General features: G+C 51.9%; 3 protein-coding genes across 3 annotated transcripts; 1 reads left to right on the top strand and 2 right to left on the bottom strand.

Moving 5' to 3' along the window:
- Nucleotides 1-1,567: 1,567 nt before the first annotated feature.
- On the bottom strand, nt 1,568-3,600 carry BD324DRAFT_606291 (autophagy-related protein 22-like protein; the record flags this gene model as incomplete). Its single annotated transcript, XM_022014009.1, has 11 exons — nt 1,568-1,724; nt 1,761-2,051; nt 2,094-2,308; nt 2,345-2,387; nt 2,425-2,507; nt 2,546-2,790; nt 2,832-2,874; nt 2,913-3,018; nt 3,057-3,158; nt 3,197-3,310; nt 3,348-3,600. 11 exons carry the CDS (start codon nt 3,598-3,600, stop codon nt 1,630-1,632), a joined length of 1,590 nt encoding a protein of 529 aa, XP_021867703.1. The 3' UTR covers nt 1,568-1,629.
- Nucleotides 3,601-8,103: 4,503 nt separating this feature from the next.
- Nucleotides 8,104-9,239, bottom strand: BD324DRAFT_286293 (hypothetical protein). Its single transcript, XM_022012379.1, has 2 exons — nt 8,286-9,239; nt 8,104-8,246 (listed from the first exon to the last, which is right to left on the bottom strand). Exons 1-2 carry the CDS (start codon nt 9,202-9,204, stop codon nt 8,191-8,193), a joined length of 975 nt encoding a protein of 324 aa, XP_021867702.1. The 5' UTR covers nt 9,205-9,239; the 3' UTR covers nt 8,104-8,190.
- A 126-nt stretch (nt 9,240-9,365) lies between these two features.
- Nucleotides 9,366-11,623, top strand: BD324DRAFT_640124 (general substrate transporter). Its single transcript, XM_022017319.1, has 5 exons — nt 9,366-10,341; nt 10,378-10,697; nt 10,733-10,888; nt 10,924-11,136; nt 11,173-11,623. Exons 1-5 carry the CDS (start codon nt 9,693-9,695, stop codon nt 11,407-11,409), a joined length of 1,575 nt encoding a protein of 524 aa, XP_021867701.1. The 5' UTR covers nt 9,366-9,692; the 3' UTR covers nt 11,410-11,623.
- Nucleotides 11,624-11,958: the final 335 nt, after the last annotated feature.

Genomic DNA, 11,958 nt, shown 5'->3' with positions numbered 1-11,958 from the left:
CTAACCCCCTAACCCCCTAACCCCCTAACCCCCTAACCCCCTAACCCCCTAACCCCCTAACCCCCTAACCCCCTAACCCCCTAACCCCCTAACCCCCTAACCCCCTAACCCCCTAACCCCCAAAAAGAAAAAGTGCCGGTCTACACGGGGGTTGATGATGTACATATTTTAGGTGGTGATGGGGCATATAGCCATGCCGCAGGCCAAGCAGCATGCGCATATCCAGGCGACGCACGAGAAAGGAGACACAGATCATCCCCGCTGCGCTCATGGGCGCTGCGCCCTCGGGCAAGCGTGTAACCTGTTTGCTCGACAGTGAGGCTCATAAAATTTTGCGCGTAGTTGGGCACAGTAAACTTGGCGCTGTACAGCCCTGCGCCCAATAAAGTACCAATAATATAGCCTGTCTACAAAGAGCGGTGTTTGAGAACCCTAAGATCCACCAATGGATTTGCGCTGCGCAGTGTGCGCCACAAACAGGCCACATGGCGAAAGGCGCTCAGCACGCTGAATGTGCGGATGAAATTGGAGCTAAACCAACCTTCAGTTTGCCCTTCCTCGAGCACCGTTTGAAATCTGCCTAGTCCAAGGGCCAACGCGAGGATGGTGAGGTAGTCAATGGACCGTGTGATGCCCATGAAAGGCTTGTCTTTGGGCAGGTAGATGATGGTGAGTATGGCCGCCACAGTGCCGACGGGAAGGGTGACGAAAAGATTCATCGCCGGCTCATGTTGCTGGCGATGTATCCGCCATGAACCGGATCGATAGTGGGCCCGGCAATCACCACCGCCCCAAACAGGCCCTGGGCGATGGTCTGCTCCTCTGGGGGAAAAGTCTCAAATAGGATAGGTTGGGCATTGGCCAGCGATCCACCTCCAAATAGGCCCTCGATGATGACATCAATGAACTCACCATGGTTGTTCACGTACGCGGAGTTTAGACAATGTACAAGAAAAGATCAGACGCATCATGATCCAGTCTCAGAGGTAGCAAAAAGGTAGCTGATGCATCGTCTGATACCAATTTGCCTGAAGGAAACGCCGAAGACGCCTACCACCCGGTCCGCCGGATCGCGCATCACTGGCTAGATCGCGCCTCAACTTGGCGAGTAGTGATCTATTTGTGTCCTCACCAGATGTCAAGTGAGATTGCTTCCAGAAATGAACTGAGTCATAGTTCGGGACATCTGACTCTTCCCACCCTGGTCAGGTGTTCCAGATGCGTGCGCACGCACTACCTATTTGGGCAGTTTTCGATCGAGCCTATGTCTTATGAAAGCATCACAGACGAGGAGCATGAGTGGAACACAAAGAGCTCTTTGTCAGGCCCTTCCCTTTTACGTCCCACCTTCGTGAAGCACACGCAATGGGCTGGAATGAAACGCAGCCGTGTTGAGTAGGTTCGAGCCATTTTGTTTTCCCTTTGGCTGTACCGTAGCCAAATCCGAAACACGTGGCCAGTCTCCAAAAAGAGGCGCCCTCAGTCGTCCCCATAAAGTCTTAGCCAAGGGGCACTATCGTAACCACCCCCGGAACACATGTCTTCGACTCATCCTGAATCTGTGCATAGAATCTATATAGATCTTCTCATTTACACCAGTCACGCGACAAATGCCCCAGGCTCTCCGCATCAAGCCACATGTCTATCCTCGTCCACTTCCACGTTTAGCTTGTTCTCCACACGTTGCTCCTCGGTATATCTCTCTTCCGCTTCCCGCTCCGCCCCTATCCCGTCAGTGTCTGGCGCAAGCGGTGACTCACATTTCGCACAATCAATCTTTGCCTTGTCAGTATCAACGAAGAAGATGATGACGGTAGAAATGGATCCGATCGCAAAGAGGAACCAGAAGGCCGTGTTGCTGTTGCCATGCGATTGTTTGATGATCGCAGCTACGATAAAAGGACCGCTGAAACCTGTGCCTCCAACGACGGTCTTGAAAAGCGAGTAAAACATGAATAGTTTACTCGCCGGAACGACCTCGGAAATCATTGTGACATTGTAGGTCGAGGCACAAGCCGTCACCATATTCCAGACTTGGAAGAACCAGAATTCTGAATTGGCAAGTTAGCTGAATCCCACAGCCTGTCACTCACCCCACGAATGGTGGAAGCCAATCTTGTTCGTAAACGTCCCGATGGCACCCCATAGGTTCGGGAAGTTGCTAGTCATCGATCCGAAAAACATGATCCACTTGATCTTGAAGCCGTACTTCTTGTGTAGCAGCTGAATAGCGACGGTGCCAAGACCTCCGGCAACGTCACCAACAAGTGTGAATGCCGTGCTCTGTGCCGGCGAATAATGCACGTTCCTCATTCTCAGCGGCGTCACATGATTTGCAACTCACTCAAGCAGCAGGATGGCGTACACGCCGATGAACGCCCCGATGGCTTCATGTCAGCCCAGAGCGCGCGAGTTGTGACTTACCCTCCCATAAGAAGATGTAAGCGACCAGATACAAAAGAGTCTGCTTGAGTTGCAAGATACTTTTGGCAGCATACACCACTTGCCTACCTCGTCAGGTACACAACCTTACAACGTCACTCACCGAGGTCCCGATGTCCACATGGTGATACCCGCCGGGACAGCCGATCCGGGCCGCCATTGCATGAAGCAGAGGTATGGAAGTGCAAAGATCATTGAGAGGGGGGTGTAAAAGATGATGAGCCAGTGATAAGCACGCAGGTTGGCGGCTTCGCTTCCATCCCCCTGCAGAGCTCTAGCCAAGCCATACGCGGCGCCATACATCGCCAGGCCCGCGACTGAGCTGAAGATACTCGCATAGTTAAAAACCTTGAAGCGTATCAGCCCCTCGCAACAACGGAAAACCCCACCTGTGCTCGTTCCATTGAATCTAGCTTGTCGTGTTCCTCGGGACTACGCAACTCAGCCGTCAAATAAAGAATTTGGCTCACGTTTTGAGTCCATTCAATACGTCCTCTTCCGATTGAATCACTTTCGGGAGATCTCGAGCGAGTCCTGGATACGTCGCTTGATAAAAGATGCCGACCACACTTCCGGCTTGTTCGTTCAGTCGAGTTCCTAACCTCTCCACTCACTCAGACTGCCTATAGCCCACAGCACATTCGCGACTTGCCACTGATTGGTATTCTTGATGGCGAGCATACCGAAGCAAATCGCCCATGCAATAGTGACCGTGGCTTTGAGCGTTAGGAGACGGTCTCATGGGAAATCTCACTGATTAGGATCCATGGACGCCAATTTCCATAGTCCGCATAAGGACCGATAATGAACATCAGGACCAAACCTGCCACAGCCAGGATCCCATTGATGTCCAACAGCACAGTGTTGACTGTTGTCAGAATGAGTCACTGCAGTTGCGCGCTCACCTGGCTGACTGCTGTTGGCGAACGGCATGAAACCGCTCGGATGTGCGTCGAACAACAGCATCTGTCTGATATTCTGCACAGCTCCACCGAGCGCTGGGCGTGTCAGCCATGGAAACCTCCTCAACTCACGGTTCGCAGTCGAGTACATGTTAAAGAAAATGAACGACCAGTATTCCTTCTTTGTCGTGGGCTTTCGTTTGCCAGACAGCGGAATTGCACGTCTCTGCTCGATGACACCGAGACCCGCAGCCATTTCTTCTTCTTCCTCGTTGGGCGATCCAGGCCTCTCAATTTGCTGCTCTACGACGGCCTCCTTCTTCTCCATGTTGTCTTCCACCGCGGTAGAGTTGTCGCCCGCATAGCCAACCTCATAAGCAGGGCTGGGCGCGTGCGCTCGTGACTCAGCTTCAGTCATCGTAGTGGTGGGGGAAATCGAGCGAATAGATGCTCTGAGAGACTGGGGTCGTCGGAGTTATATGCCGGAGCAGTTCAATCGCGGCCATCGTAACGAAATGCTCGCCCCACGCGGTGCCACCGGACATAAAACTTTAATTCCTACAGCTCCACATGTTTTCGCGGCTTTTCGGGGAAATGGGGAAATGGAAAGCTTTGGATGTTGCGCCTCGCATTTGACCGTGTCCGACGGATCATTCTCAATTAGGGTTGAGTCAATCAGGCTAATATCTTTATAGCGCATCTCACATTGGCCGAGCGTTCAGAGCGCCCGCCTGATCGTCCGTGGATACGTGGATAGAATGAAGGCCCCCTGAATGGAAGGGGAAGTACTTGGCTGCCAGTTCGCGGAAATAAGGCAAGCAAGTGGGGAAGTCCCAAGGGAATGGATCAGGGAAGGTTGCGCCGTGGCTTTATGCCGCCAGCGGTTCGCCCGCACTGTTTGTGATCTTGAGGCTTCGCTTGACCAGGACAGCTGAGCCCTCCTCCGGCGGATCACGGAGGCGCACAATACCCTTCCACAGCACCGCTTGAACGGCCCTCGGCAACAATCAGCCTCTATACCGTTATACCGCGTATTTGTACGGACCGGCTCCCTGATTCGCCGAAATGAATATACTGAGGGAGGAACGCGCACATGGCATCACCTCCTATACCAGCCTCCATCAGTATCTGAGGCACATGACTCTGATGTGAATCAGATTGATGATCACCCCTTGGTCAGATTGTTTGGGGCTGTGTTGTGATTGCCAAAGACCACCGCTTTAGTATGCTGAGTCCTACTGATTTGTGTTCATCCTACAGCCTGATGGTGATGGGATTATGGCTCGGAGATACATACTGTATCTTCAGCTCGAATGGAGAACTTGACACTTTGCGGCATATGCTCTCACTACGCCCGATCAGCCACTGTGCTGCCCCACCCTGATCTCGGTATTATCCCGAATACTGGCTTATTTCCACAGCCGGAGTCTGCAGCAGCGTGTAGAATAATGTTCTTCCTGGCAGAGCCGTGTAGCGACGAATATCAACCACGGGCTCAAACTGGAATGCAAGCGCCCAGACCGAGAATGTGGATCTGCTATCATACTCTATGTGCGGCGGGCGAGAATGTGACCTGCCGGCAGAATGGATTTTGATCACTCCCCAGTCAGTGACAACAAAAACATTGATTGCAATCGCCTGCAAAGAGGGAAATGGCGCGTGCATTCAAACCGTCAGGCCTGCAGACCCCTTCGTAAGGATCGAGGGCTTCTTGTCCGCCAACATTCGATCTTTGATAGACTTCTTTTGTCCTGACAGAGCAGTTCAGATGATTTATCTCCACGACAGCCGAGATCATACAAAGATTCGGAGTCATAGTGCCAAGCGGTGAAATGGACAAATTTGAAGGATCCGGGAGAACATTGTTTGCTATGGCTCACTTTGTTTGCTTTTGGAAAATTATTTTGTTTGCTTCGATCATTTTGTTTGCTTTGTCTGTGTAAATCTAAGTGGCTCTTGAAATTCGTGTTCGATATGCTCGAAGGAGGTTCTCTTTGCAAGCCATGTGCAATTACGGATGTGCTCCCTCCAATGTAGTCAACTGAAGTAGATATGGTATGAGTATGGATACCTCCCGCTTAGACATGCTTACCGCCCCAGACAAGCAGTCAACCGATTCATGTCCACTCGGACGGGCGTCGTCGATCTGTTTTCGAAACCTAGAGGCCTCGAACTGGGCAGAATCAGCAGTGTAACTTAAGCCCACAGCGATCCAGTCCTCAATGCAATGCTTTCAACACGCAAACATGTATGAAAACGGAAATGACCTTCCCGAGAGTTCGAAACGTCAGGGCCGCGCACTGGTCGGGGCCGCGCACTGGACCTGGTAAGAAGGAAAAACCGGGTTATGCTTCGAACTCGCTGCCAACACATTATCGCTTTGACAGGAGCAAATCACTGCCCTGTTCATGATGTTTGTGTACTGCTACCTGGCGGGTATAGCATCGGAGGGTCACATTCACCGAGTTCGAGCCATCCGCAAGATTCAATCCCTGCGCATAAATGTGGTGCAATGTCATGGATCATCGAACTCAACGGAGATCAATGATGTAGTGGATTTTGAACCAAAGAAACTGGTAACATGCCCTGATAATGACGAAAATCACCTGGATAAGATGTTGGTTGCTTGCGCTGGCGAGTTCGATCTCATAAAACACGGGAGACTCGAAAAGGATGGGCAACCATAGTAAACGAGCATTCGAACTCGGCCGATCCAGTCATTTTTCGAGAGTCAAAATTGTAATAATCGAGATTCGGAATAGACCAATACATGCTCGCGTTCGCGGTCTATACTTTGCATTGATATGTGAGTTCGATGCTTGTAGGCTCGCGGGGGCGGAGATTTTGGGAGTGGTCCTTCACGCAGGTAGGCGGCGATGACCGCTTTCGGGACATCGCACCGTGAATCACCCATGAGAGAGAAGGCAAGTCATGAAAGTCTATATCCGGTAATGCACGCTTGTTCACTATGCGATGAGGGGATAGAATTACTCATGATCGCACAGTGATGAGTGATGATCATGTAGTGTATCGCCGATGCCGTTCGATGGGACTGTCCGCGCTGATTGTTGTGCATCAGCAGCACCCATCATTTTGTCACCGAGCTTACATCTGTGACACTGGAAAGGAGGAACACTTACAAGCGTTCAATTCCACGAAAGGACCAACACTTTTGCAACGCTGTCCACGTTCTGAGGTAACACCGTCGATTATTTCCGATCAATTCTCGGTTCTCCAGAAGGGGCCATGCTTAGGATCAACGGTCCTCGATCTCTTGGTATCCTAGCACAACAGCATCTCAGTTGTGAGCCATCAATTTTCCCGTTCATGGCTCAGTATTGGAGACAGAGGTGTGTAGCATGCGAAGCTCGCTTGATCCACAAATGATTCGTCTTGACCCCAGAAGACCGGGGTTTTTTCCAGTAGACTTGCGAGCTTTGTTACAGCCAACAAGGAGTGAGGAAACCAGCATGACCTGAGCCGTTAGGGTGTGACGCCGAGGAGTAAAGAAGTGTCAGGAACGGTCGGCGGTGATCTCCGCTGGCCGAGCCGTTACCCGAGTATAAGAGTAGGGCTCATAAAGATAAAGCTTTCTTCTTCATCAATATGTATATTCGTTGTCTATGAGCTACCCAGCTTGACATCCCTATTCAGAGAGCATCATCCAAGTAGGACCCTCGAGCCGGATAGGTCTGTTCTTGACAAGAAGGCAGCGCTACCAGACCCCGGGAATCAGAACAAAATCGGAGACATTATAAGCCTCGCTCAACGTTCTACTTGCTCATACATACAGTATCTTAGACCTCGATGAGTGTAATGTGAGACTTAAACCGTTCTTCGTTGAATATGATTTCAGTACCCATCAAGTACTTTGAATCGCAAATCCGAACGACTCCAATCTACGAACCTCCGCGGATGATCATACAGACTCAGTTCGGGCCTGAGAAGAAGCGATCGTACACTGCCTGTGGATCTGAGAGTCAGCTGTAGCCTGCCACAAAATACTGAGATAGCATTCAGCCTTTTTGTTGCTTCGAACTCGCCAGCACAATGGATATTTGCAGGCAATGCGGGAAAGACTATTTCAAAACCGGCATTGCAAACAAGGGACTGATGTTTGCTGGGATCAAAATAAGACACGGGCGAGTTCGATTGGAAATGGGAACCGGGTGAAAAGTGAGGAGATTCAAAAATAGAACGGCTCAAGCAATTTTGAACCTTTGAGGAACCCGTTCATCATTCAGCCATTTCTCATATCGTAATTCCATACGGGATGTCTTTCCTTTGGTGATTGGTGATTGAGCGGGGCGGGGAGCTGACAGCAGGCATAGACTGTCACTTACTCTGAGCTTGCCCCACCTTGCTCTTCTTTCGCCCCCTCGCCAATCAGATTATCCAATAGTCTGGTTTGAGCGAGAATACACCTAACCTGTAGATCCACCTCACCACTCGGTCGAACCTCATGGCGTCGGACGTCTAGCACACCTGCCGACTTCGACTCCGAACTGATGACATCTCAAGGCATTGAATGACGGAGTGGCCCATCCGGGTGTAGGCGATTGTGCAGACACTCATGTATGACTGGTGCATACCATATCAAACAAGCAGGTGATGAGCTGGTTGGGTTGAATTCTGTGCTTTGTACCGCGTCAGCAGAATACATCAGGTCCATAAGCAGTAAATCTCTTCCTCTCTCGACCTCCCTTCGGGGACGGAGCTGGCCCAGGAACAAACAAAATCATCGCTCCATGAGTATCTCCGACACCATCCCACTACTTCTTCACCTGGCATCGGACGGTCTCTGTAACAGACTCAGCTACCAAGCACGGAACATGAGCGGGGGAGTCTAGCAAGCTCCACTCTGGCTTTCACTGTGAGGTGCGAACCGATGCCGAAGCTCGTCTTTGAGTAAGCGCGACGGCTATAGTGATACTGACTCACGTTGGGATACAAATTCGGGCGCCTCCCGGGGCGTCACCAACGGTAGCCCCATTTCCCAGTCCTGAGCGTATGACGCAAGGATGTCCTGGGCACGATCCTCCTGCAGCCAGTTCACGAAATCCAAAACGATAGTTCTCCTCTCCGAGCTTCGGATCCCGAGTGCGCAAGAGTTCATCATGTTGCTCCCAGCCTCGACGTACACGGCCATGTCCTGGATCTCGCCTAGCTTTACGGCGGGTAGGAAAGTCGCCCGGTCCGTCAAAAGATAGGCGCCTTGCTCATTTGCCTTGACCAGCGCTTCTCGTGGAGTCAGGGGATGCCGAACATACCACGACGACCGGCTGCGGAGCTCGAAGGGCACTCCCGCCGTCTCCCACAGAGCATGCTCCTGGTGCATCGTTGCCGAGCCATCCCCACGGGTATGGAAACACATATTGCCAGCGGCGATGCGAGCGAGGGCTTCCTGTATGGTCGCCGCGGAGGGCAGTCCGGCCGGGTTCGAACGAGGGCCGACCAACAGAAAGTGATCATGGCAGAATACACCTTTGGAGATTGACCATCCCTCCGCTTCCGCTCGAGCCTCTTCGGTCCTCTCATACGTCATGGCAACATCGACTATCCCCGCCTGCAAAGCGACTTGGGAATGCCTCGAGTGATTGCAGACCCATTCGAATTTGACTTGCTCCGTCAACTGCCTGTCTTGGAGAAATCTCTCCGCCAGGTGTCCAACCAAGCCGCTTGGGCCTAAGCCTCCATTTCCGATTCGAATGGTCATAGGTGCATGCGAATGACCATATGTTTCGACGGTAGCGCTGGACACGATATGGGGATGGTTGGAGTCATGGTATTGGTCTGGCTTTAGGACCTCTGATGTCGTTAAGAAGGGCGTGACAAACGAGACTGGGTATCCGACGACCATGTTGTGCCCATCAGCTGGATAGTCGACGGTATTCTGGTGAGATTTGCCGGTAAAAGATTGGGGCGGCGAAACAAGCGGAGGCCCGGAGCCTCCGGGCCGATCGTCCGACATTCTTCGCCACATAAACGTGGACAAAAACTGCAGGGAGTCAAATCGGGAAAGTGGAGGTCTTTTTTCCGATGCCGATGGCTATTTACGGATGTGGTTCGATCGACGTCATGCAATATAAAATTGAATCGAATCAGCCGTTCTCTGCCCAACCCGTCGTCTTGATTCTGTTTCTATCAGTAAACAGTTGAAACGGGCTACGGGGTACCCGGCCCGAGGATCCGTTGCAAGCAGGCGACCCGAAGCGGCCCCGTGGAGCCCTGGACATCCCATAAGGGTGGACTTTGACACATCGCAGACCTCATTTTGGTTTTCCTCTAACCTATCGCCAGCTGCAATCGCACGTCTCTTCGACTGCCGACATTTAACACCGAGAAGTCATGGTCGGCAAACTTCGTGGCAATGCCGCAACGATTGGTGTAACGATCATGGCTGGCTTCGGTTGGATTCTATTTGGCTATGACCTCGGTGTCTTAGGCGGTGTACTAAATGAAGCCGACTTCTCGCATACATTTGTCCTGAACGATGTCCTCACTGGCCTGACAACCGGTGTATTCGAGCTCGCTGCCATGTTTGGTGCCCTAGGTATGGCGGCATTTGGCCAAGTCAATTCGCGAGCCAACAACACGATGATCGGAACCGGTATCATCGCTTTGGGTGCCGTTATCCAGGCGTCAAGTACCACGCTCGCTCAACTGATCGTCGGGCGATTGATTGGTGGTACTGGCCTAGGCATCTTCACCAGCGTCTGTCCACTGTGGCAAGCTGAAATTACTCCTGCCAATCGACGAGGACGAGTTATCGGCTTCTCCCTTTCGTTTTTAATCGTCGGTTTGATGTTGTCGTACTGGATCGACTACGGCATGTCGAAATACGTTGGTTCGGTGTCTTGGAGATTTCCGTTCGCCTTTCAATGCATTCTCGCAGGATTCAACATGATCTTGACGCGATTCGTACCAGAGTCGCCGCGATGGTTGTTGAAGCAAGGACGGACCGGCGAAGCTCGGCAATCTTTGTCTATGCTGTTCGGTAGGTCTCACTGCGTGTACGCAACCTGATTAACAGATGCACCGGAGGACGATGAAAAGGTCGAAGCCACTTTCCAAGAGATCGAAATTGCCATTGAAATCGAAAATGGGAATCGATACTCTTTGCTAGACTTCCTGCGCGGTGCCAACGACGGCGTGAGAGGTCGACGCCGTGTATTGACGGGCTGCTTCTTCCAGCTGGCGCAATGTTTTAGTGGCTCAACAATCATCTCCTTCTACGTTCAGCCTATCTTCCAGACGTCGATTGGCCTCACCCACGAACTAGCGAGTTTGATGAGTGGTTATCTCCAGATCTGGTTCCTTGTCGCCAGTCTGATGACATGGTATTTCGTCGAGGTGAGGACTGGATTCTAGCGTACCTGACAGCACAGCGATTCGGACGACGAAAAATGTTCATGTCCATGGCAGCTGCAATGTCAGTTGACATGTTCCTCCTGGCGGCCTTCATCAAGATCGACACCAAAGGGACGGGTATCGGTGCCGCCGTTTGTGTATTCTTATATCAATCCTTTTATACCTGGGGCTGGGTGGGTGGCAGCTACGGCGAGCGCTTACCAAGCAGATGGCGGGTGTCTGGCTCATGTGCACTGAGATCCACTCGCTGGGTTTCAGAACGGTTGGTGGCGGTCTCCAAGCTGCCACTCAGTGGGCTTTCAACTTCGCAACTCTTTTCGTGTTTCCTATCATCGTGCAGAATATTGGGTACAAGACTTGGTTCATCTTCGCGTGCTGCAATCTTGCATACGTCGCGGTTGTATACTTCTTCGTGCCAGAGGTGAGCCATGCCGGAAGGTGAGGGCTGACCAAGTAGACACGAGGATTGCCGCTGGAATCCATCGACCTGTGCTTCAGGCCCGGAGTTGACCCGGTGAAAGAGTCTCAGCGATTGCAGCAGCTCGTCAAGGAAGGTAGACTCGAGGAGACCACCCTTGTCGGTGACCTACGTCGACGCGAATTAGAGGCAAAAGGTCATAACGAGAAGTTTGAATCTGTGGGCGGAACGGTTTCAACAGCCCACGGTGTGCCACCCGCTGCTCTAGAAGTGTGATCATTCAGTGTCAGAGTTGTGCACGCGCATATGGTACAGCACCAGACACTGTGTGCATGGCAGAGCACCCGATTGGACGACGTCTAGGCCATTCTGAGAGTCTTGCGAGACCGCTGGGAATGCCGTAGACGTTTAGTCTCTCCCTCTTCTGGAAGTTGTCTGCGTTTTGGTGTTGGTCCTCGGAATGCTGGAGAATGTATGGTGTCTGCCCAAGCTGTGTAGGCGATTTTGTCTCTGCACTGTATAGCCTTAATTCAGGCGAAGTGTAGGCCCATGACAGCACTGCCTCCGGCGGTCGCATATTTCAGTCCGTGGCAGATTCTGCATAGTCATCATGCAGCGTCGTGCCTTGGGATCACTTGTGAACAACTGCAATAGTCCCGAATCATAGGCGGGGAGGCCGTATATCCCCCCGTCGGCTGACGTTGCACGAAAAGCGATCATGTTATGACAAGATTGGTACGCGAATAGGCCAGGTGCGACGACGGCCGGGGTCTTAAGGTTCACGTCGAGGTATCTCGGACTTGAAGTCTGCAAGTACAATCAGGA

The sequence above is a fragment of the Kockovaella imperatae genome (assembly GCF_002102565.1).
Source record: "Kockovaella imperatae strain NRRL Y-17943 chromosome Unknown BD324scaffold_24, whole genome shotgun sequence".
In the NCBI taxonomy this organism is placed as follows: domain Eukaryota; kingdom Fungi; phylum Basidiomycota; class Tremellomycetes; order Tremellales; family Cuniculitremaceae; genus Kockovaella; species Kockovaella imperatae.
This window is presented reverse-complemented; position numbering and strand designations above follow the sequence as displayed.